At 45.1% G+C, this 26,099-nt stretch overlaps 1 protein-coding gene across 1 annotated transcript in view; it reads left to right on the top strand.

The window, feature by feature from the left end:
• Nucleotides 1-19,831, top strand: part of si:dkey-100n23.5 (cyclic AMP receptor-like protein A) — a 46,630-nt gene extending 26,799 nt beyond the window's left edge. The window contains 5 exon segments of the mRNA XM_034213582.1: nucleotides 418-500; nucleotides 11,807-11,954; nucleotides 18,348-18,371; nucleotides 18,373-18,481; nucleotides 18,484-19,831. Coding sequence (XP_034069473.1) covers nucleotides 418-500; nucleotides 11,807-11,954; nucleotides 18,348-18,371; nucleotides 18,373-18,481; nucleotides 18,484-18,560 — 441 coding nt within the window. The 3' untranslated portion in view covers nucleotides 18,561-19,831.
• Nucleotides 19,832-26,099: the final 6,268 nt, after the last annotated feature.

A 26,099-nucleotide genomic window follows, 5' to 3' on the forward strand; every position in this document is an offset into this window, starting at 1 on the left:
TCCTCATAGCTGTGTGGATATTGCGTATTATCAGCAGGTTAATATTTTATTAGGGTTTAATTGGCCTTTGTTGTTTTCCTCAGTGCACCGATCTTCCAGTTAAGTCCCGAAGTGTGTGTGTGTGTGTGTGTGTGTGTGTGTGTGTGTGTGTGTGTGTGTGTGTGTGTGTGTGTGTGTGTGTGTGTGTGTGTGTGTGTGTGTGTGTGTGTGTGTGTGTGTGTGTGTGTGTGTGTGTGTGTGTGTGTGTGTGTGTGTGGTGTGGTGTGTGTGGTGTGTGGTGTGTGTGTGTGGTGTGTGGGTGTGGTGTGGGTGTGTGTGTGTGTGTGTGTGTGTGTGTGTGTGTGTGTGTGTGCTTTGAGAGACAAGGGTGTTAATGTGAGTATTACGTTTCTCAGCAGTCACTTTTCTCTCCTCCAGGTTTCCTTGGCCGAGGAGATCAAACCGTTGAAGTGGTATCCCTCCGTTTACCTGGTGGTGTCCATCTTCCCCCTCATCAACAGGTAACACACACACAACACCTATACAGCACATAAACTCGGCACTCCGTTGTTTTATTGGCATGTTGGCTTCACTATGCAGCTATCTTATCTCTTCTCAACCCATCACCCCTCCCTACCTCACCTGCCTCCCCTCTCGTGCTCCCTCTTATCTGAACCCTCAGAAAGCCTCTCTCTCTATAGCAGCACGAGGAGATTGTGTGTGTTCGAGGCACAGAGCATTTTATTGGCTTTTTTTAAAACCAGGGCTTCATCGGCTGAGGGAAGCGAGCAGTCCAGTAAATGATAACCTCGGTGCTGTTATTACTCTTTCACTCCCTTCCTCCCCCCCCTCTCTCTTTCTCTCCCCCTCTTTCTTTCATTTGCTGCCGCTCCCTCCCTTCCTCCACGCGGAGACCGGTGTGATTGACAGGTCAGGGTTACTAAGTGATTAGCTGCAGCGGCTCTGCTTGTCGCCCCGGCGATGTAGGCGGAGACACAGGTCAATTACAGGGTCAACGTCTCTCAAAGGCTCCGCTTAAACACCGCCCATCCCCCCCTCACCTCACCCCTCTCCTCCTCCTCCACCTCTCCATCCCTCCTCCCTCTCTCCCCCCAACTGTCGACTGATGAAGATGACAAACTGCATCCTGTGCAAACCCCAAAACAACTACCCCCCTTTCCTCTCCCCCCTTCCCTCCCTGTCACTTTCTCTTCCTCTTCCTCGCGTGCAAGACGTCTTCATTATTTCCCCTCTTTTTTTCGACACCTTTTCCTTCTGTGTTTATATTCAATTCAAATAGCTTTATTAGCATGACTATAATGACATGCAGTATTGCCAAAGCTTTGTCAAATCAAGATAATCATACATTTGGAATGTACCGGTAAGTTCATAAACATTGTGAACCAAGAATAAAATGTTTTCTTTTAAAAGGAAAACAGTAAACATTTTAGAAAATGTATTAAATTTAAAAAAAACAAAGCAATACACAGAACAATAGAAAAAGTTAAGGTGAGTTCTTGATTTTTGTGCAGGATAATGCACATAGTCAATTCATTTAATTCTATAATAATAAACCAAATAATAATAATTTAAAAACATGAGAATCTCCTACTCCACTTTTCCTCTCTTCTGCCAAACAAAGCCCCCTCTCTTCCTCCCCCCCTCTCCCCTCCCCTCCTCTCCCCTCCCCTTGAGCAAATACGCTCGCTCGCGCAGCCTTCCTCCAGAGAGCGAACGAGGAGAAAACGGGAATGAATTGCTCTCTCTCGTCGTCCTCCACCTCCTCCTCCTCCCTCTCCACCTCCCCCGTTTGCAGCGCTGGCTGTGTATATCTCCGGCTCCTATTAATTTGTTAGCCTCCCCTCCCTCTTCCCCTGCTCACTCACCTCCCTCCCTGGCTCATATCCTCCTCCGCCTCGTCCTCCTCCCCTCTTTCTCCAATCTCTCCCTCTATCCCTCCCCTCTGCTGAGTGCTGGAGTGTGTAAAGTGTTTGTCACGGTGCCGTGCTGATGTCGCTGTGCTCTGCCGTGCGGAAGCAGCAGCCTCGGTGTGTGTGTGTTTCTGCTCGTGTGTGTGTGTGACTGTGTGTAGGCGGGTGGTTGGTTTCGTGTCAAGGCGAATGTGCTGTCGCTGCTTGTTGCCTCGTAGGCCTATGTGCGCACTTGTTTTTTCGCCTCGACTTGCGTGTCTGTTTGTGAGCATTCCCGCGTGTTTGTGTATGTACGCGTGTGTGCATTTTAATTTTTATTATGTGTGTGCATGCCTATCGTGTGTGTGTGTGTGTGTGTCTGAGTGGGGGATTATTTCTATCTGAGCTCCAAAGCCTCCTAAACAGGGCTTAGAGAGACGGCCCAGGGCAGCAGCTAAAGCCGTTGGGTAGAGCTCTCTCTGGCTCTTTCTCTCCCCTTCTCTACATCCCTCCCTGCTGCTCTCTCTTTCTTTCTCTCCCCTTCTCTGTCCCTCCTGCCCTGATCCATTGCGTTAATACACAGACACTCCCACACACAAACACACTCTTGTTTTGGCCCTCATCTGCTTACACACACACACACACACACACACACACACGTGTAGAGACAGTCACACGCCACACACAATTTTAATCTGTTCCAAATGCACACTGGTAAATGTGTTAATTCGACACCAGCTGTTGCGAATTGAAATGGGAAAGCGTTCCTACTTTTTTCCTCGCCCGCGCTCGCACACACACATGCATGGTTCGAGTCATTATAGACCCTTTTACCATACACACTCTCTCTATCTCACTCATTGACGTGTCCTCGTTTGGCAACACAAAAGTAGCACCAGACACTCGCACCTTCGCACTTATCCCTCCTCCTTCTCCTCCTCTCTCTTTGTCCTTCTTTTCCGTCCCTATTCGTCACTTCAATCTCTCTCTCGCAGCTCGTGTGTGTGTGTGTGTGTGTGTGTGTGTGTGTGTGTGTGTGTGTGTGTGTGTGTGTGTGTGTGTGTGTGTGTGTGTGTGTGTGTGTGTGTGTGTGTGTGTGTGTGTGTGTGTGTGTGTGTGTGTGTGTGTGTGTGTGTGTGTGTGTGTGTGTGTGTGTGTGTGTGTGTGTGTGTGTGTGTGTGTGTGTGTGTGTGTGTGTGTGTGTGTGTGTGTGTGTGTGTGTGTGTGTGTGTGTGTGTGTGTGTGTGTGCGCGCGCTGCCCGGGCACGACTAGAGTTTTCACAGTCTGCTTCTCACATCGCCTCCCCTGTGTGCTTTATGGTGTGGGTGTGTGTTTGTTTACAAGGCTTGTCTAGATTCCTACTGTGCGTGCTTGTATGCCTGTTTGCATAAATAAGCCCTCTCCTCTGAAACCTAGCTGCTGATTTCCGCGGCGCGTCGCAGCTTGACGTGCAAGTGCTCCTCCTGGACAGCCTGCTTGTCTTTTTTTACGAGAACTCTGCGCTCTGTGCTTAAACCCCCCTCGCCAGCCCACGTTCCCCTTTTGACACCAAGCGCAAATAAACTGGCATCCCCATTTAGTGTCTGCTTTTCCTCTCATCTTCAAGGCTTTCTCTCCGAGCCCTAAGCTCCAAAGCACGGCACATGGCGGGAGAACTATAGATGCCTTTAAGCAATCAGCGTTACGTGCCCGGCAGAGGGGTGCTTCAGCGCGGACGGATTGGCCCTGGCGGCGGGGCTTGAACCGGTGATTTGTCTCTAACCTTGAGTTCACCCTGTCGCTCCAGGAGGCAGCTCGCATCCTCCTAGTTATTCTTGGTTTCCCTCGATGCTGCGTGTGGGTTTTGTGATGTGTATAGCCCTATACATGCTTGCAGGGGATTTTTTTTTTGTATGGGCTCCCTACAGCGCCTTAGACCCCCCCCCCCCCCCCCCCCCGTCCCGTCTTTCTCTGGAGGAGATCTGATTTCCCTGCTCCAGGCGAGCAGCGAGAACAAGACGGTGTGTGTGTGTGTGTGTGTGTGTGTGTGTGTGTGTGTGTGTGTGTGTGTGTGTGTGTGTGTGTGTGTGTGTGTGTGTGTGTGTGTGTGTGTGTGTGTGTGTGTGTGTGTGTGTGTGTGTGTGTGTGTGTGTGTGTGTGTGTGTGTGTGTGTGTGTGTGTGTGTGTGTGTGTGTGTGTGTGTGTGTGTGTGTGTGTGTGTGTGTGTGTGTGTGTGTGTGTGTGTGTGTGTGTGTGTGTGTGTGTGTGTGTGTGTGTGTGTGTGTGTGTGTGTGTGTGTGTGTGTGTGTGTGTGTGTGTGTGTGTGTGTGTGTATGTTCCAGCCCGCACGCGCAGCCCGGGCCAGGCAGACCTTCCCCATCTCCGTTCTGCGCTTTGAAAAACGAGGGAGGAAATCTCAGAGCAGCAGTTATTATTCATCCCTCAAAGCAAACGGGGAGGAGGAGGGAGGGAGGGAGGGAAGGGATGGAGGGAGGGAGGAAGGAAGAAAGAGAGAGCCAAACGAGGGGGCTGAGGGGGATACATTAACTCTTATCTCACTGTATTTGGCATTCTGCATCCCAGGATGCACTCTTTCTCTTTCTCTCACTCCTGCTTTCTCTTTTCTTTCTACACTCCCTTCCTTCCATTCCTCGCCTCTCGGAATATATTGCATTCATCGCGTGGGGATGCGTGTTTGTGAAAATACATTTTCAGTTTGATATAGCTTGCAAGTATTTGATACGAGAGTGATTCTCTGGGTTTTCATGACTTGCTTGACTTTGCTACATTTAAATATAATTTCATACACTACAATAGATCCCATTAAGAAAGCACATAGGATGACAGTTCTAATGATCAGTTTGGATGGTCAAATTATATTTGACATTCTTTTTACTGCTATTGACATACAACACAAAAATCCTCAAAGTCAGAAGACGTTTGTGGTGTCAGATGTCTTGCTCTTTGAACACCATGATTGCCCACATGATAGCTCAGCTACATGTGGGTGTGTAGCCCAGATAACATTTAGGTGGATAGATGACCATTCCTGTGTGTGTGTGTGTGTGTGTGTGTGTGTGTGTGTGTGTGTGTGTGTGTGTGTGTGTGTGTGTGTGTGTGTGTGTGTGTGTGTGTGTGTGTGTGTGTGTGTGTGTGTGTGTGTGTGTGTGTGTGTGTGTGTGTGTGTGTGTGTGTGTGTGTGTGTGTGTGTGTGTGTGTGTGTGTGTGTGTGTGTGTGTGTGTGTGTGTGTGTGTGTGTGTGTGTGTGTGTGTGTGTGTGTGTGTGTGTGTGTGTGTGTGTGTGTGTGTGTGTGTGTGTGTGTGTGTGTGTGTGTGTGTGTGTGTGTGTGACAGGCAGTGATCGGTGTGTAACTGGAGACAGAAAGCCCCGTAGCCATTCGTCTCCTGTTGAGCAGCGGCGACGCTCTGCTATTCATCCCCATTTAGCGAGACAGAGAGCTGGCCTACAGGGCTGTGTGAAGTGCAAACACATACACATACACAAACACAGGGCAGGCACTTGCGTATAGTCTGGACACACACACACATAGACACTGTAGATTTAATATCCGAGTAGACTTTTTTTATAGACAGAAAAATATACATTTGCATGAGTGTAAATCAATATGCAGACACGAAATACTCGTAGACAAACATACACATTATAACACATATAAAGAGAAAGGCTCTATATGAATGACTCTACTCCTACACATAGCTTATATAGGCATACCAACTACAGACAGGCACACACATCATATATGGTAGCACACACAAATGCTATAGGAGATACGAGATAACGTCCCTCACACACACTTAGGCATGTGCACACATTCACAAGCGCATGCAAACACTAACGCATGCACATACATAAACACGGACACACACACACCCTGCTCCCCCTCCCTCTGCTCTTTCAGGCACGTCTTTAAATATTCATCACTCTGGCTGCTCTGAGAGTGCCGTAAACGCTGCCTCACACTCCAGGGAATCGCTAAAGCCTACTCTATCATCTGCTCTCCCTCCCTCCCTCCCTCTCTCTCTGTGTCACACACACACACACACACACACACACACACTTCTGGCCACAGCCGCTCGCAAGCATAAAATCACGTGCACCCACACTCAAAATAACAGCCAGTGGCATCGCTGGACACACAGACACACGCCGGTACATTAATCAGGATCAAGGAAAAACATACGCAGTGATGGACAACAAACTGATTTTTTGCATGTGTATGTATTTGCGTGCGTGTTCTGCTGGCTGCTCGGAGCACTGAGGGTTGAGTGGTGTTGTGTTCCAGGAAACAGGATGTCTCTTTGTTTGGGGTTTTTTTCTGAACGTTAGCCGCTTCTGTCCCCAAGGTTTGTGTGTTTCTTTGTCTGTCAGTGTATGTGTGCGCAACCGTGCAGGTGTGCAGGCTCACATGTTTTTGTGTGTTTTTGTATGTGGTCGGTTTGCTTGTTTCTGACCGATTCCGGAAATATTTGTTTTCGCACAGTATGTGTGCATCTGTGGGTTGGTGTATAATGGGAGTCATGCCTGTGACCGTCATGGAAATCCCTGTGTTGACCCTATGCTGTCCATATCTATAGAGCTGCAGAGTTCCCAAGCATCAAAGCTTTATGCACATTTGAGTGGCTGATCACATGTTGCCACTGGACAATAAAAGGCCTGTCCTCAAGGCCGACACACATTCTCAAGTAACAAGTTGTAAACCCACACAACCTTTGGAACCTGTGTATCCACACCGCAGGTTTTCTCCTAATTAAATGTCCATCATTGAGTAGAAAATGTAGTTATTTATATCTTAAAATGTTTGTTAAAACTGCATTAATCCGATCATTCTTTTAGGGATTTAGATTCTTACTGCAAATTCGATAGAAGCTATCATGGCGCAAAGCATCATGCAGCTTAATTAGACGTCTTGGAACTGTGGCAATTTCTTGTTAATTGTTATCCTTGTGTTTGTTTCTGGGTTATTCTGTCATCTGGTGTTACTATTTTATTTCTCTAATTGGAACTACATTTAATTAAATAGTGCATTAAAATGGTCTCTTGAGTTTAAAGCACTCTGCAGGTAGTACACTCTCCAGTAAGTATCATCACAGCTGGTCATAGGTTATGTAGAAATTAAAGTATCATCTATAAATCCCTAAATAGTGCACCAAAATGGTATTATCCTCAGAAATTAAGGTTGAAATCACATGTTCAGTTTGATTATGTATTCATGCCTTTATTGTCATATCTGGATGTAGTCAAACTGTAACGGAGTGTTTCATGAAAATCACATTCTGACTTTGCCCTGTGTCGAAGAATTAAGCTCGTTTTGGCAGAATTATCCCTTTTAGTCAGATAAAAGTTCAGATCTGCTGTCAGCAGCTGCACTAGGGACTTGTTTTGGCACTGCGAAGCATGTGATTCGTCTGGAGGAAGAAAGAAAAAAAGCAGTCAGTCCGTCGAAGAGAAGAAGAAGAAGAAGAAGAAGAAGAAGAAGAAGAAGAAGAAGAAGAAGAAGAAGTGTAGTCGGGGTCAGGATGACTTCTCTGTCTGGCCGCCCTCCACTCTCTGGAGGGAGTTCTCATCCAAGCTGTTACAATACGCCTTTCCCACAGCCCCGAGGATGTTCGCCACAACAATTAGAGGCAGACAAAAAAGGTGAACTCTGATGGCGGGAGGAGAGAAATTGATGCCTGGAAAGTGGTATAGACTGGCAGGGTGGGATATTGGAAGAGATAGGGAGAGGCAGCGGATGAGGGATTTTGCAGTGAATCTGGAGGGTGAGGGAGAGAGACGGGTTCAAAGTGACTGACAGCATGATAGATGGACGGTCTGAATAAGTGAGCAAGGCTCGGAGACGCTGTGCGGTTACTAATGATTGACTTCATGCGTACAGGTGGCAACAGGCTTCCACTGAAAGCGCCTGCTGCTGTGTGTGTGGGTGTGAGCGTGCGAGTGTGTTTATTGTTGTTGACCGTTTGCTCCCGAGTCATACAGTACACACAATATCATCCCTGTTGTCCAACACCAGTCAGCCAATTGTGAGACTCACTCGACTGCGCCACACACACACACACACACACACACACACACACACACACACACACACACACACACCCAGCAGCTCAGCCAGGCATCGCCCGCAGCCACACTCTCCTTCCCACCACTGCCTCCCTCATTCATCTTTCATTAGCCCGGCTCACACAGGAGAAGCAGCCCACCCCCCCTCCTCCTCCTTCTCCACACGCCTCCACCCGTCGCTCCCTTCTCTCTCTATCTAACCTCCTCGCCTTTTTTTCTCCCCCTCGTCTTATCGTGGTTTCTCTTGCACGTAATCTCTTTTGTTTTTCTCGCTCATGTCTTGCAATCTGTCTTTTTGGATATCTCTTCCCCCTACTCCTCCTCCTCTACCTAGCTCTTTACCTCCTCTGCTTTTTAGTGTTTTCCTTTCAGCCTCACTCCCTTCCTCCTCCTCCTCCTCCTCCTCCTCCCTCCTCCTCCTCCTCCTCCTCCTCCATTGCTCTCGGCCCTCGTTTCCCTTCGCAGCCTCCCTCTTGCACATTCTCACCTCTTTATCGTGTTCTCCTTTCCTCTCCCTCTCTCCTTCCTGTGCGGTGCCGTTTCTTTGACACTTGTCTCCCCCCCTCCCTCCCTCCCCTCCCCTCTTCCTGTCTCTCTCTCTCTCGCCTGCTCTTTCTTTCCTCCTTTCATTTCGCTCTCCGTCTCTCCCTCGATGGAGGGGAAAGGCTCTTCGCCTCTAATTGCGGCTGTTCCGTTGCCATGGCGCGTGTTGCTCGGCGCTGCGAGGTGCTGTGTGTGTGTGTGTGTGTGTATGTGTGTGTGTGGCAGGCAGATGATTGCTTGCTGCCAGCTCTCGTTTCCCGGACGCCGATCGCATTTCTTTGCGGCAGCAGGGAAAAAAAATGAGACGCCAGAAATAGCCCCCCTTCACACAGACCCACTCACTCTCACCGCTGCGCTGTCAGAGAAACACACACACACGCACAGACACACACACAATGGCAGACGCACACACAAACGCTCGTCCACAGCATTTCCTCTCCACCTGACATCCTCAATGCACATGACCTACGTTATACTGTGTGTACCCACCTACGCACAGACCATGATGTGCATGTGTGTGGTTTTGCATGTCCGACTTCCTCCGTTTGTGTGTGTGTGTGTGTGTGTGTGTGTGTGTGTGTGTGTGTGTGTGTGTGTGTGTGTGTGTGTGTGTGTGTGTGTGGTGTGTGTGTGTGTGTGTGTGGTGTGTGTGTGTGTGTGTGTGTGTGTGGTGTGTGTGTGTGTGTGTGTGTGGTGTGTGTGTGTGTGTGTGTGTGTGTGTGTGTGTGTGTGTGTGTGTGTGTGTGTGGTGTGTGTGTGTGTGTGTGTGTGTGTGTGTGTGTGTGTTTCCTGTGTCTCTAAGGAGGTTGTGTGGGGACTCCTGATTTATTTCACCTTTAATGGGAAGTGAAATGAATGTGAGCAGCAGCTGGTCTGGTCCTCGGAGATACAGCAGTAGGCTAACCCAGAAAATAGGCAGCGTCGCTCCGAAATGGTCCTTACTCCGACAAGTGCCAGGACACGCCACTTTGGTCTCCACAAGCTGCACTGTTGGTTTTATTTTAAACCGCATTTAGTTGACACCATTACCCCAAATGACTTAAAGCAGGTAGGTTCTCATTATAGATTGGCCTGCAACTTTCGGCCAACCCAACTTTCTTCCCCTGTCACAACTTTTCAAGAGCTAGTTGGAGGGTAAATGGAGAAAGATTAGTGGCCAATAAACCTTGAAACCTTGTGCTGCAAAAGAGGATTATAACCAGATTTGAGGAAGAATCTCCATAATCATCTTCTGCGCTGTTCACCTGCAGTTCTCACTGGGTGTCAAATGGATCCTAATGATGTGCTTCCTTATGCCTTATTTCTACTGCATGGTTCGACTCGACTCACTTTTGGCACCAATGCTCAGTGTAGGCCATGGATGTATAAATAGAACTGGACGCAGAGTAGGAGGCCGGCTGCTTTTCATTCCATATGAAAGTTGCTCAGGAGTTGAATGAAGATGAATGGCTCAATTATATAATTACCTGTATCATCCTTTGATCCTCTGCATCTATTAGCCTATGAAGTACTTGCCCTAGTGTTTCACCTAAACCCGCCTCCTAGCTTCTCGTCTCGGCTTATTCACATGATTGGAGAAGGGAAAATATCGCATTCACTTTTTTTGCTGATTTACAGATGTCTCTTTCCCATTGTGATTCAATTGGAAAATGTACTTTTGTGTATCACACGACTGAAACTGAAGTTGTTATTTCCCAATTTGGCCAAAAAATGGCCTCAGGACCAGCAATCTTCCTTGGGGGTTGGTGTTAGCGGTTTTCTTAACATAGTCATGGAAACTGCTTTGAAACGATCATCAAAGTAATACTCTATTATTCCTAGCGTCTGCACCTTGAATGCCGTAGTGTACGTATTGAGTGAATCTATTGTGCATATTTTAAATGCTTGATTTATGCTTTGAAAAAAATATGGACAATTTAGCAAACATCGAACAGAAAAAATCTTACATTATTATTGCATACTGTTAGAGACTAATGTTGTTTTTTTGCTGACATTATTGTTAGAAATATTGTGTTTGGTTGATGGAATAGACTGTCATATCAATGTGTTTGTTTCAATGCTGTCACACTATTGGCAACACTGTTGTAACGTTTTTAATTGGAAGAATAGTTTGAAATATAACAGTTTTGGTGTTAAGAAGAGTAAAACAAAACCATTCTCATTTTAGACTGAAGATGTGTTTCCTCCTCTCACTGTCAGTCACAAGGAGATGAGTGACTGTGGGGTCTCACGTAACTCCTTGTAACCACAACAGTGGTTCTCTTCCTCAAATGGTTGGTTTTGTATCTCCCTTCCCTTCGGGGCACAAGGTGCTCAGGGAAGACTTTCAGGACCCCGAGGTCAACCACCACGGCCACTTAGTTCAGTCTACACACCCCACCCAGGACCACAGGGGGAAAACGCTATGAGCTGTGTGCGGTTTGATTCTCTCGCTAATAGATCAATAAAAGACATTAGCGGTGGGCTAACCCAACGAGCAGTGCTAATACAGGGTTAATCCAGGGTTAATGGCTAAGCAGCATCGTTCTCGGAGGCAGCCATTAGTTTTGCAGCCACACCACACAATATCAGGTTCTCCTTCCAGTGATGCCCCAGGCTCCCGGGGAGATAGGCACAGCGAGGGGAATTGAAAAGAAAAGATTCGAGGATCGCCCTCATGAGTCAAGATGAAAATGAGATATCCAGACAGATGAAACCGAATGCAAAGAAATGGGAGAGATAGCGTAGAAGGGGGGGGGAAGGGCCGTTTGTAGAAAACGTGTGTGGAATGAAAAAAAAGAAGGAGAAAATGGGATGGTGAATTTGTGGTCAGGAGAAGCAGGAAACTGAGATGAGATAAAAAGAAGAAAAGCAGAGGAAGGGAGTTGAGCGCTACTCTTCTCCCTGTCCTTGTAAAGTGCTGCGTGCTGTCGAGGCGGCAGCCAAGAATGTGTCAGCCCAGCCGTCTCACGCTGCCTAATGGGCTCTTAAACGCTGATATAAAGCTCACTCGCTCTTTCGCCCTACCCTTTTTTCTTTCTCTCCCCCTCTCTTTCTCTGCCTCTGCCGCCTGCTCTCATTACCTCTTCCTCTCACCCTGTCCCTCAGTCTGTCACTCAATTGTCCTCTCTCCCCTTTTCTGTGGCTGTCTATCAACCTCTCGCTCTCTGTCTTTACCCTTCGTTCTCCTGTTGCTGCCTCTCTACTCCTTCTGACTTCTCTTTCGATTACTTCAACCTCACCGCTGAAGCTCTCTCGCAGGTTGTCTCTTTATTTACAACTTTGAAATGGATGAACTCAATACTCCCTCTCTTCCGCTCTCTCCTCCTACAGACTCCATAATGCCTTCTACCCAAAGGATCCATCCTTCTTGCTCACCCTGTTGCACGTCCTGTCGGCACCACTCCACGGCTTGGCCAATGCCTTTGTCTTCGGCCTGGACAGGGATTGGTGGAGCCTACTGAGCCCTACTGGCATGCAGGTACAGCAGCTGCACACACATACATCTATAGCCCTGTTAGGACATGCACATCACTCCATACATTTGTTAGGAATTTAACAAATTGATCATGTCTGAATACATCCCCAAGTCATTTTCCCTTAAAAGCTGCCAAGCTGAACAGAAGATTCTTTAGCCAGGTGGCTCTGTGATGCTGTATTTATGCTCATTTTCAGGTTCATATCGGTATTTTGTTCCTCTACTGGGACATGTTTATCTTTATTTTTTATTTTTTTATATAGCACATTTATTATGTTTACATGCTTTAATGTTAAAAAAAAAAAAAAAAGGTCTTTATTTTTCTCATGCTGCCTCTTTCCACCCTCTGTCGGAAACAAGAGCCCAGTCTGGAGACGTACAAAAACCTATAACACTCTACAGGAAAGGGAAAACCCCAAAAAGCATAATATGGCCTCTTTAAAGATCAATGTCAGAATGTCAATATGCTCACAATGACAATTCTAATATGTTGATGTTTACCTTATTTCCAGCCTACTTTAGTGTGATACCCTGCTTACGTTTGCTATCCATTGTCAGCAGCAATTCAAGTGCTTATTGACAAGCCTAGAATGTAATCAACTTGTTAATGGGACATAGCAAACACAGGGGAATTAAGTCTCTGCATTTCACACATCTTAGTATTAGGAGCAGTGGGCAGCTATTATATATTCAGCTCCAGGGGATCAGTGTGGAGATCTGGCCCCTCTCCAGGCACCAGTCCACACGCTGTATTTGGTTCTTTGGGGACTTGAACCGGCGACCCTTAGGTTCTGAAGCTAGTTTTATGTGATCGGAAACTAAATGTTTTGGGGTTTTGTGCTGTTGGTCAAGCACTGTTTACAGTTTAGAGATTGAGATATTAATTGCGATTGCAAATGAGGTTATTAATGAATAAAATCACTGTTAATTGTAGCCTTTAAAATATTTCAAATGCATCTTAATTTCATAAACATTATATAAAAATAAAGTTTGAATAATTCTTAAAGTGATCTGTGTGTAATCCTGCAAAACAGGTGTTATCAGTTCCTCGCTCCAGAGTTTGTAATTAGGCTATTTAACTTTCCAAATTGAACGGTACCATCTGTCACAAGTGTTTATGAATCATCTACACGATAAATAATGCTGGGTCTGATAACAAAATCCCCTTATTTAAATAGTGAAATAACAAATAACTAAGACTTTCTTTCATTATATATTTTACAAATGGAGCTTTTAGGGGAATCTTATGAAGAATAAATGTTTTTTGTTTTTTTTCGACAATTGAACTGCAAATCCTAACCGTTGCATTTCAATAAACACCACAATCAATAGCATTCCCCACAGATTTGTCTCAATCTACAAACATTGGCAGTATCTGCGGATATGAGCCAAAGCTGGTATCGAACCAGAAAGGAAAAAAAACACTCTGTAGTCTCAGTTCACACACACACACACACACACACACACACTGCAATCTACTCAGTGTCACCAACCACGTTGATAACGGGTCATGAGCACAATGTGGAAGACTGGAATGTGTGGTATGACCTTCAACCCAAATGTCAATGTTGCACTGTGGTGAGTCGGGAGAGACACACAGAGACAGAGGAGTGAAATGGAATCTCAATGTGTTCGTAAATCACAGAGAAAATGCTGTTTGTGTGTGTCAGAGAGAGAGAGAGAGAGAGAGAGAGAGAGAGAGAGGAGAGAGGAGAGGAGGGAGGGAGAGAGAGGGAGAGAGAGGGAGAGAGAGACGGTGTGTGTTCGTGCTCTGTCGTGACTAACAGCCGGTTGTTATTCATCTTGGCATGCGACTCCCAGCAGCCCCCACACATCAGGTCGAGATTGGCGAGGAGAGAAGGGGAGGTGGTGGTGGGGGGCTGCTGGGGGGGGCTTGTTACAGCGTCAAAGCATTCCTCACTCAACGCTACAAATCTGCGCTTTCGTACCAGACTCACCCCCCACTCCTCCTCACCCTGTCTCTCGTGCTGTTTGCCTGCGGTGCATTTACATGCGTTTTAAAGGGATTGGCTCAGGTCTTTATTCACTACTCGCATGCCTCGTGTACAACGAACGGGTCCCTCCTCTTCATACTCACAGTTAAGGGATCATCTCCTGATGTGGCGACAGTGTAGGACACTAAATATACCTTCCTTTCCGTTGTCCCTTTCAGGTTCTTCCCAAACTTTGATTGTGGTTTCCAACTTTGTTAATAACCCTATGTGCTTCTCAGCGTTTCATAATCGTATTTCAAATGCAAAACTGTGTCCTAAGGCCATCTTGAATGCTGGCAAGAACTTAGAAGCATTTTGGATTTAATAGCTAAATAACTAGTTCTGCAGTATGAAGGTGTGAAGTGATGCGATGTATACCATCACTCAGTCTAACTGTAGTGAGCTTACAAACGACAATCTCACTATAAACTTCATGTTTGTGTAATTGAAAAATTAAAAGGGACAGGTGCAAAGGAAGCTAGTATTTAGAGATGGTCTTGTTAAAGAGGCCCTATCATCATTGTTGAGAGTTTCCATTTTCTGTAGTGTGTTATATAGGTGTTTGTGTAAATTGTCTGCAATGGCTAAAATCTCAAAGTTGAGTTTCTCTCCCAAACACTCCCCCCCCCCCACTGCCTGAAACACCTTCATTTGTCACCTTTGTTTACTTTGTTTACATAATGACATCAGTATGTATCACTTAAGCTTCTATTGGCTAGGGCTCCAACATATTATACGTGATAGGCTAAGGGGCGGGACATCTCTAAGCGGTTGACCAATCACAACAGAGCCGGTCAGCTAACCAATCAGAGCAGACTGGGCTCTGGTTTCAGACAGAGGGTGAAAAGAGGTGCTGCAGCACAGGCAGTATGAGAACAATAAAGAATGTTTTAAATACAAATATGAGCCTTCTCGATATCATTGTGACTTTCCGAGGATGTCATTACCCGATGTTCAATGCAAATACACGACACCTGCCATTAGAATGTGTCTCACACGCGTCTTCAGTGACCGCTTGTAAGCGCATTTCCCCGCTTTGTATACAAAGATACGTGTACAACATTAACCTTTTACATATACAAAATAGGCTACATATTTGAATGGAAAATAGTCTTTGTTACTGGTTTATTGTGTGTCAGTTGTTACTGTAATATAAATCACACATTCATGCAGAAACGTACAAAGACTTCACTGTTAATACCAGTTCTGAACAGGCCTGAGAATCCTTAAAAAAATGTATTCTCTTAAAATAAGTCTAGTGATAGTAATCTGAACATACATTTCAAACAAAAACAATAGAAAGTTTTTCTAGATCAATTCAAATACAGGCCAAAAAACCAGGCTAAAGTTGAAGCTCACAGTGTATATACAGTCTATGATCTGAGTGAGGGTGGAGGCAATGGGGGTGGGGGTTTCAATTGTTTGTCTATGGGGAGCTCCGAGTGTCAAAACACTGTCACACAAACACATACACTGGAGACAGAGGCTGCCATGCAAGGTGCCAGCTGCTCATCAGGAGGGATACACATTCACTCGTAGCACTGTCATAGCATAGGTCTCCATATACAGGTCTATCTACCCTGCCCAAATAAAGGTTAAAGGCCATAGTACACTTTGACTGCAGGGGGATCAAAACTTGACAACTGATCTACCTACTGAGCAAGCGCTACAACTATGACTGAAATGTTTGGAGAAAGAATCTGAAGAATAGTAACCCTTTTTTCTAATGCTTTCAATTGAGAATCGTATTGTAAAACTCTTAATAAAAGCAAACATTTCCCAACCATTCCTGCGCTAAAGAGCATTTCCCGCTCTGAGTGAATGCTCAAACTAAAGTTACAATAACTAGGTTACTGCTGTCTTCATAAACTTGTCTACTAATCACCTATGTCACCAGATTTCTCTCAGTAACCTTGTTCCTCTTGCACATGTAAACTTTCTCTCCGCCTCGTATCCCTTGCTATATCTAGCCCGCCGTTGTTTCTTTTCATCTCTTCCTCTCAGTCTTCGTCTCCTCTCCTCCTCCATCTCTTCATATCGCTATCTTTATCTCTCTGTGTGTGTGTCTCTTCCCATCTCTTCTGTTGCCTGTTACAACATATCTGGTATTTATCTCCCTTACATTATTTCTGCCGCTCACTTTAGTGCAGCATCTCCCTCCCACCTGTGTACTCTTCCTCTCTCTCTCCCCGCGCTTCAATCTTTCCTTCCATTATATTGATCTGCATTCTAGCCGCACAGCTTGAACTGCCTGTGGCTCTGCAATGAGCTCACCATTCATTTCTTCCTCTTCTGTGTGTATGCACGAAAAAGCTGCTCCAAATCCCCATAAGTCTCACTGCAATCTTAGAGCTAGGTACACACAAAGCAAGCTTATTTTGAAAATGCTGTTTATGTGTAAACGCCTCTTTCTGCCATTAAACATTAAAACCATGCGTCATGCCAGCCATGTATTAAGAGTAGGCGACTCAGCCTGGTTACTCTGCAAAATAGGAGCCATTATCTTTTGATCTATGTAATCACCTATACTGTGTTTTAAAACAGTGGAATTTAAATGTCTCATTATTCCCTGTTTCTGTTGTCACACAACTGAATGAGCATGAAATAGTGATTTGATTGCAGGTCATAAATGTTATCTGTTAACCATGCAGGACAGCCGTTACAAAGTGTTCCGACAAAATCAACATAACTAAAGGTTGATTACGTCTTTTATTGCATGCTTGACTAGTTTAACAATTTAAATGAGTGACCAGACAAAGTCAATCCTCTCCAAGGCTTGAATCATTGTTTCACACTTAAGGCGTCAGTATGCTCCTTCTGGCCCCAACGCCCTTTATACACTCACATAAACTCAAAGAAGCAAACTCTCTATTGCCTCTCACAAGGTATGCTATAAAAAATAGATTTTATATATTTTTAACCCAAACAAGGCTATGCTAAAAGCTGGACGCCCAAAGACGTTTTATGGCAATTTTGTCAAAAACATATAGGGGTTAACAGAACACACTTGCAAGAAAGTCACTCTTGAAAGTCAGTCATGGTGTTGCACTTTAAAGTAGTTGTGTAAATAATTGAAAATAGCGCTTGAAGTTCAAACCCTGGCTCCTTTCACAGCCGGGCCAATCACGCCTTGACAGTGTTTTCAGAAAGTTGCAGAAATGACACAGCCCCCCCAAATCAGACACCAGAAAGATTTGAGACAATGGACATTTATATTAGTGCCATTACAATGTGAGCTTGATAAAAAAAAATGGTGTTAATGACTTAATGGGCCAGTGCCTGAAAAAGGGAGTTAGTAACGTCAATATGTCTGCTCCACTCAAAGATTTTGCTCTACTATTCCTTTATCTGTCTACTCACCAGAAGTTGAGTTGAGAATGATGACTCGAAATATAAGAGAAGCATCCTTAGGGGAAAGCTTAGTGCGTTCAGTGTGCTTGAGAGAAAGAGAGGATGCGCTCACAGAAACCTGGTGTTGGAAGTTGCGTGCTAGTAAATGTACTACCCTGGTTTCAGCTTGCCGATGAATCATCTCTAGCTCCTCTTGACCCAAGTAAAGATGATCAGGGATTTTTTTATTAGAAAGCATCAGCAGAAAAGCAACCTTTTTTTATTTGTGTATTTTAACTTGCAAGCATCGAGCATGTAAATGACGTACCATTTTACATGCTGTTATTGGACAGTTATTTTTGTCATTTGTCAATCAACAAAGTGGTTCAAGTTCTTTCTTATTCAAGTCCCCGTAGTTAGAAAGTTATTCATATTGAGTGCTATTGACCGGGACAATACGCTTTTCCTCCATTTCATTTGAGATCTGGTATTTTGTGTCTAGAATACCATAAGTATAAAATAACAAAATGTGTTGAAGAAAAAGGCATTGTGGCACCCTTAGTATACTAGAGTAAACTTCAACTTTATTTCACTTTCCAGGTTGGCACTGACATTTTTTCATCTTAAATGACAGCACCATGTTATGTTGTTCGAAATTACAACAGCCTCTAGTGCCTCTTAGTCCCTATGTGTGAACAGCCAGTGGTGTTTCATTTATAAATGAAAACACCACAATAAGATGCTTTTAAGTGTGCATAAAAGCATCTTATTGTGAATGGATGACCAGAACAATAATAATAATATATGTGGATAATTATGTAAATGATGCTGTATGATGTCCTTTTGTTGTTCTATTTATGCTTTTATGTTTCATGTGGAAACTACTTGAGCAGGTCTCCCTTGAAAAGGAGATCAATGATCTCAATGGGATTTATCTGTATAAATAAAGGTTTGAAATGAAATGAAATGAAAACAAAGAGGAAAAAAACCTAATGTAGCCTGCTCGGGTGAATGCAAACCAGTACAATCATTGTGTGTTCATTTCAACCTCTGCTTGTGTGTCTGTTTGTAGCTGGCTCTGCAGTCCCGGCTTGTATGACAGGACTCTGATTGGAGAGTACCACCCCGGGGCGGTGCGCTACACACAGGCTGACCTGGTCGACCTCAGCGATGACGACGACGACAATGACACCAACGTGCTCTTCTACTCCCCGACATGACCCTGAAAGACGAGGGCCCTGAGAGAGAGCCGGAGAGAATAAGAGAGAGGGGGAGAGAGGGATAGAGGGGAAGAGCCCGGAGGATATGGAGCACGAACGAGGGTCACAGCCAGAGAGAGACGCCAGCGGATTAGAAACTGAGAGAGAGAGGAACAAGAGGTAGAGAGGGAATGAAAGGAAGATTGGGGGACAGTAAGGCAGATAGGAGGCGGAGATGAGCTGTAGGTTCATTATTAATCCCCATCCTTACTATTTAATATCCTAAAGAACACACACACACAAAAACACACACACACACACACACACACACACATACACACACACAGCGAGCAGAGCTGCAGCTCCCTGCTATACTACTATGGGAGAGGAGCAAAGACAGGATCGGCTCTAAAGATCCTCCTAATGTCAAAGGCATCTGCTGCATCCCAAAGGTTTTAAAACAATTTCCCCTCTCTGCACTGCCTTCTTCACTCCTGCACTCTGCAGTGTTTTGGCACACCGCAAAAGTGAAAGGGGGGGAAAAGGAACGACTGAAAGGCAATCATAATAAGGTGTTATGTTTTTCTCCTTGCATATGACTTTATTGTTGTTTCGCACAAGTGTTACTTTGAACGGTTGTTTTGTATTTTAATGAAATTCTACATGTGTTTGATATACTGTATTTATCACTGTACCATATATATTTAAGTGTACACTCTATTTTTGTACGTGCCTTGGACTGGAATATGTCCAAACCTGCTGCTCTCACATGACAGTTTAAATACATAGCCTTATGGACAACTACAAAACATGTATTGTTAATCAGTCAACACGAACACACACACATACATACAGACACACGTGCTCTCTCGAAAGTCCCTGTCAAAACAGGTCCAAATCGAGGACACGCACACATGCCATAGCAACAGCCTGTGATGGTTCATCACCTCCTGGCCCTTGTCAGAGGTGCTGAGGTGTGATTGGCGGGATAATGGAGTCGCTTTATATTCAACCTCATGCAGCCCATTTGGTATTTCCACACATCGTGGTGGTTTCATCACTGTCTGTGCGAGCTGCCGGCTGTCAGCTGCCTCTCTGACAGGTTGAACTAATGAACCCACTCTTGACCCCTTTTTACCCTTGGGTTTTTGAACTTTTCTGCTCGGCGTCAATGACACTAGAGCGCAACTTTAGATTGCAGTTTACAGAGCCCCACCACTGTGTTATACACACACAAACACATACACACACACATGTCCACACACACTGCCTAAACCCCATTTTAGGCACTGTTGCTGGTTTTACTTGACTGTGCACTCCATCAAATAAATGAGCAGGAGAGACATTTCATAACAAAGCTGAGACTGGGCGTGTTTATTTCATTTTCACATTGATGTAATCCCTCATTCCCTCATGCCACTACCCTGCCTCCCATGAAGTGTTGAATGTGCAGACGTCTTTTAGACCTGGGCTGCCTAAATAATGGATATTAATTATTGGTCCGATCCTGCTGGCCCCTGCCGTGTCTCCAAATCTGGTTAACTGGATTTTGATTAATGAAATATGTGCGTCATGTCCTCAAGAAAACGAGACTTTTTTTTTTCCTCCACGCACCTAGCTCTCCCGCACACTCGAGCCCCGAACCCCCTCCATATAAAGAGCCCTGGAAATAAACGAATCTGCCTGTCACGCAAGAAGAATTATTATCCCCCCCACCACTCGTATCGTCGCATGCGCCGTAATTGGATACAATTTAACACCCGCGGCCCACGGGCATGTCGGCAGGCGCACACTGCCTACTATTAGCTCGCCTCGCTTCGCCACCCTATCATTTGTCAGATCTGTGTTTGTGTGCTCCTGGTGCCTGCGTGTGTGTGTTTGCGCGCGTGCATGTGGCTCGAGAAACCGGAGCCATTGTTGGAGTCCGGCCATGACCTAGCTGTGACGCACAGAGAGGGGAAGAGAGGGAGGGAGAGAGGCGACAGCAGCAGCAGCCCAGACGCTGAAAAACAAGCCGGGGCTCTGTCACCTCGCAGGCCCGCTGCTGTTTGTCTCTCCTCTGCAGCAGCCTCTACCCGGCTGCTGTTTATTATAGAGCCTAGCAGTATTTACAGGCGGGGATGTGGTGCAGGGTATAACCCCCCCTCCTAAACTCGGCTCTCCCGCCGCTCACTGTAAATATAAGGCTGGAGAGGTTAATGGGGAGATTACAGCCTGCATGAATGATGTCTTAAAATTATAAATAATTGACTGGAAGTTCTTGTGCAGCCCTTTGCATTGAATGTTTTAATTAGCTAGTTTTGCTCCAGGCTGTTGGTATTGAACTGGAGCTTTACCAGGCCTGCAAGAATGTGTCTAATTACCCCTTTTTTGCTGATATGGAGACATCAAGGAGTGGCATTTGATGCAAATCTTGGAGTGGATTTTATGTTCAAAACTAAATCTTAGTTATTTTGCAAAGATTCAAGGTGCAGCCCATGTGTTGCCGCCTCAACAGTCTTAACCTATTGTCAACAAATCCCATGAAAGACTTAAACCAACAAGGTTTTTATCCAACTTCTCTTTTCTGTCTTTGGCATTCAGCACTCAAACCATTTTTTCCTAATGAGACATTGCAGTTTTATTACAGCTCCAATGTATAGATGTTTTAACAGCTCAGTTGTTTTCTTTAAAATCGTAGTCCATCCCTCTTACCAGTGTGCAAGGAAATACCAAATGAACGGGTAGCTTCTATTTCACAATGGCCGTAAATCAAAGACAGCTTATGAAAAGAAGCTGCTGCTCAGGATTTCTCACTCTCCGTTTGACACTGACCTTAAATCTGTGATCTCTTTTTCTCAGGCAGAGCTGAACACAACAAAGCTCAACATGTATACATTACAGTTGTGATACTGTTGTGGTTCAGAGATCTCTAAAGGCCTGTGGTGAAGTTATCTAATTGAAGTTGATGCTGTCTAAAGACCAACATGAACCTGAATGCATGAGAAATAAAATCAGTTGAAAATCTGGAAATGTGATCATTTAAATACATTATTGTAGAAAAATGTAACTAGGCTCCCCTTTTAACTAATTATTGGCTCCTGTGCAGATTATTGCCTTTTTAGTAAGTGCAGCCGTATTTGCAGGACCGTAGCCAAGATTTGCAGCAAAATCCCCCAGATGTTGTGTCACCAACCAAAAACAATGTATTTATTAAAACAAAAAAAGTTACGCTTCATATTTATGAATTTACCAAGCTGACTATTCAAACTGTCATCCAAGAGGCCAAAACCCAAATAAATTCTGTTTACTGTGATATGATATAGTAAATCTTCACAATTGAACAGCTTACAACAGCAATTGTTTGGCATTTTTTGCTTGAAAAATTATATTTGAGTATTTTTCAAGCAAATCAAGTTAACATTATAATCGTTGGCAATTAAGTTGCTGTTGATCGACTAATTGATTCATCTTTTCAACTCTATTATATACATCTTTACTATAGCTCTTGTAGAGAATGCAAATCCCTAACATATTGTCTTAGAAAAATATCAGATTTAGCCTTAACACATTGTTCGTAATTGATCACGTATCCCCCAGAATCCCCTGAAATATTACCGAGTGCTTGACCTTGGTGCCTAATTATAACCCTGCTACGTCTGTATTTCTCGAGGATCGTGTGTTGAATGTGCCTCTTCTCGTCTTGCCTTTCATCAGCCTCGCTGTGCTGCTTTCCGAGCGGAGCGAGCAGAGCTTCCAGCGCTGCGATCCGGCCCCGAAAGAGTTAAATTAATCTCTCCCTCTTCTCTCGCTTGCTCGCTCTCTTTTCTCTCTCAACACACACACAGGCTGCCACCGCCCCAGATAACAGAGGGGCGCCTCTCCCCAGCCAGCCAGCCTCCGCTAATCGCAGTGGCAGGAGGGGGGGGGTGTGGGAGGGGGGGGGGGGGGGGGGAGTTGAGTGCCGGCGGCCTCTCACAGCGCTGGGCTTTTTATTGACGCTGCCTGCCTGTGTGTGTGTCATCAGTGTGTGTGTGTGTGTGTGTGTGTGCGCGCAAGGCTGTGCATGCTTGTGGGTGCGTGTCAGAGCGAGAGAGCTATAAAGAGGTGTGTGTGTGTGTCTCCCTTTGCTCTGTGTGTGTGTCTCCCTTTGCTCTGTGTGCGTGTGCGTGCGTGTGTGTGTGTGGGTGTGCGCGCGCGCTCCCAGCCAGCAGCGGAAAGCAGGGAGAGGCGGGGAACTGGGAGGGTGGGTGGCGAGGTTATGAGCGGAACTCGACAGAGGCCGACAGACGAGGGGAGGGGAGGGGAGAAAATGAGGAGGGGGTGGAGAGATCTTTCTTGTGCTGCGCTGAGAGCCGCCACAGCTTCTCCTTCCTCTCAGATAAGGCTCGTTTGAAGGTTTTAATCTTTATTCTATAAAAAAAAAAAAAAGACGCACAATGTTTTTGTCCACGCGTATTGGAGGGGTGGGGGGAGGGGGTGAGGATAGGCACTTATGGGAATCCCCCCAGGTCGAAATAAGAAGTGTGATTGATCGTGTTGGTTATTTATGTCACGTGGCTGCACTGATTGATTGCATCGATGAATTTAGCAGCCTATTGATTAGGGTTTAATCTATAGGTCTCTCACTGCTCCAGTAATCCCTCTCTCTCTCTCTCTCTTTCACTATCTCTCTCCCTCTCGCTCATCTCTCTGGCTCGGAGCCACGCTCGCCCTGCCGCGCCAGGCTGTAATTATCCCGGTGAGGCCGCGCTAACGCAGCGTGGCGCGCCTGTTGGGGAACCGGTTAGCCCGACAACACCGGTGGGGGTGCATGCTTGTGCGTGCCCGTGCGTGTGTGATTTCGTGTTCGCGGGAGGGAGAAAAGATGCTGTGTTGATATTTCAGTTGCATAGATAGATAAAAAGATAGATATTTTATTTATCCCAAATTGGGAAATTGTTTTGTTGCAGCAGCGATCTGTTCAATCATTACAATATTTAAAAGGTGGAATAAAGTGTAAAAATGATTTTAAATAAAGCAAATATACACACAGTACATAAGATATTACATATACAATATGATAAGTAGGGGGTGTTCAAGTACTTACATTTGTTTTGATACATTGAGATTAGAAAATTAATTTTAAACAATTCACTTTCAAGTCACCATTGATTATCGTGAATACACAATGAGTTTCTATAGACATTATATTGGAGCACTGTTTGCTTTTCTGACTATCGTGAACATGCATATTCAGTATTGTGAGTGTTTAAAAGTGTTCAGTTAAAGTATTGATTGCACGTGTCAAGCCTGTGCGTGCTAGTAAAGTGTTCAAGCAAGTTTGTGTGTGCATGGGGTGAGTGTGTGTGTGTGTGTGTGTGTGTGTGTGTGTGTGTGTGTGTGTGTGTGTGTGTGTGTGTGTGTGTGGTGTGTGTGTGTGTGTGTGTTTGTGCCTGTGAGTTGCAGTAAGCGATCCATAACGATCTGCAGGTGGATTGTGCTGATTAGTACCGGCTGCTGTGGACTGAGCTGCGTGCAAAGAGCTTCCTGCAATCTGAGCCTGCCGACAGTGTGTGTGAGTTTGTGTGTGTGCTTGCTTGTGTGTGTGCTTGCTTGTGTGTTGGCAGGCAGCCCTTTCAAAATGTGTGTGTGTCTGTTTTGGGCACAGCATGTGTATATTTGGGTAATGCATGCTCAAAGTGTGTATGTTTGTGCTTATGTGAACTTGCCGTGTGTGTGTGTGTGTGGTGTGTGTGTGTGTGTGTGTGTGTGTGTGTGTGTGTGTGTGTGTGTGTGTGTGTGTGTGTGTGTGTGTGTGTGTGTGTGTGTGTGTGTGTGTGTGTGTGTGTGTGTGTGTGTGTGTGTGTGTGTGTGTGTGTGTCAGGCCACTGCTTCAGTGTCTGATTGCAGTAGCAGATGGCTGGATCACTCTGACCTCCCAGAGCGTGGCTCCCTCTACACCCGCGTGCAGGCATGGGTGTGTGTTCACGCTGTTTTGGTTTATATACAAGACACACGCACCTACATGACATAGAATGACAGTTGGAGGACGGATTCACAGATTTAAAGCACATTTTTCGTCGCCATTATCCAACATGAGTGTTTTCAAAGGCACATGCTGTTCTCGGGCTCCCTGTTCAAACCACAAAGTTCACACACAGTCGTAAAGTGCAGCCATCAAAAAAGGCCTGCCTTCGCTTTCCAGACCTGTTTTTGTGACTCCCAGCATAGGTGTTTTTTTCTGTAAAAACAACTTTGTGTTTAAGCGTCAGAGACTTGGTTTGCGATGGAGAGTGATGGAGAGAGCCGTTTGCCTCTGAGTAAGAGGGAGAGGAAGACCCGTTGTCTAGTGCTGTTATTACGCCCCTTTTTTCCAACACCCATCTGACCTTTCAAAGTGGTTATTAGTTACAACAAAAGTCTGTTTTTAGCTTCTTAAGAGCAGAGATTTATAGGAATTTTTAGCAAAAATATTCCGCCTGACTTTTCTTGGTATTCAATACATTTTGGCATACAATGGAGCAGCTTCTCTCAAACTGTTTGGAAACAATCAGGTTGCATCTCAAAACAAGCTGACAGATCTGAAAGGGCACCTCAAATCTTTTCATGGCCGCGTATTTACACAACAATACAAACAGTTGGTGGAGGTTGGATTCTACCTGCAAGAATCTGGGCAGGAGGAGAAGTTAACGGGACATATGGTGCAGTGTGGCTAAATGTGTAGAGCACGACACCTCATATTACCCAAGACTAAAGATGGTGGTGTCCTTCCAGGGGAAATACAGGCTGCCATATTCATAGACAAAAGGACATGTAAGCGGAACTAAACAGAGAGTGCAGATATGCTGTTTTGAATAAGTGCAGCTCTCCGCATGCCAGCTGCCACTGTGTGACCACATAAAAAATGAAAAATGGTTGCCTTCATGTCCGTTGTTTACTTCCCATCTTGTGGTCGGCTTCTAAAGATTGAATATTCAGAGTCTCGGCTTTGAGCTGTTGGACCTCTAAATCTGTACTTGATTTTCTGAGCCACAAAATTACGCTCTAAATTTCATCACTCATATTATTAGGATACTGTCACCTCTTTCTCTTTAAGATTCATGTATACCCATTATAAATGGAGTGGACATAAACAAAGCAACACTAAGTGAATAGGAAATGTTATATCTTAGTAGAATGTATAAACCTGAATAGAAAGTCCATTAAATGGCATGTGTTACAGTGTCCTATAATGTCAGCCCCTTGACAAGTGAAGTGAAGCATAGACTGTCCATTCTAGCCAGCTTAATAAAACAATTCATTTTTTTTGTGCCTTTAATTTTTAATTTTCCGCTTTAAAAAAATGTCTCCCAGCGTAGATGATTCTTAAAATGCTGATCCTGTGTTTTATTGTGAACGGAGAGAACAATGACCTGAGACTGGTGCAGGACTGCGTGGCAGTACAATTTAAGATTGTCAATTGGAAAAATGAAACCAGCCAATTACAGAGCACAGCTGCTGTCATCAACCGGCATTCATGATTATTTTGTCAGAAGGCTTTGTGATCAAGAATAAAATACTGATTAATTGACATCTCATGGTGCAACAGCACAGGAGTTAACACTCACACACATTTTTGATTGGCCAATTGCAGCAGCACCTAGCCAGATGACATTGCTTTGCAG

The sequence above is a fragment of the Gymnodraco acuticeps genome, unplaced genomic scaffold (assembly GCF_902827175.1).
Source record: "Gymnodraco acuticeps unplaced genomic scaffold, fGymAcu1.1, whole genome shotgun sequence".
In the NCBI taxonomy this organism is placed as follows: domain Eukaryota; kingdom Metazoa; phylum Chordata; class Actinopteri; order Perciformes; family Bathydraconidae; genus Gymnodraco; species Gymnodraco acuticeps.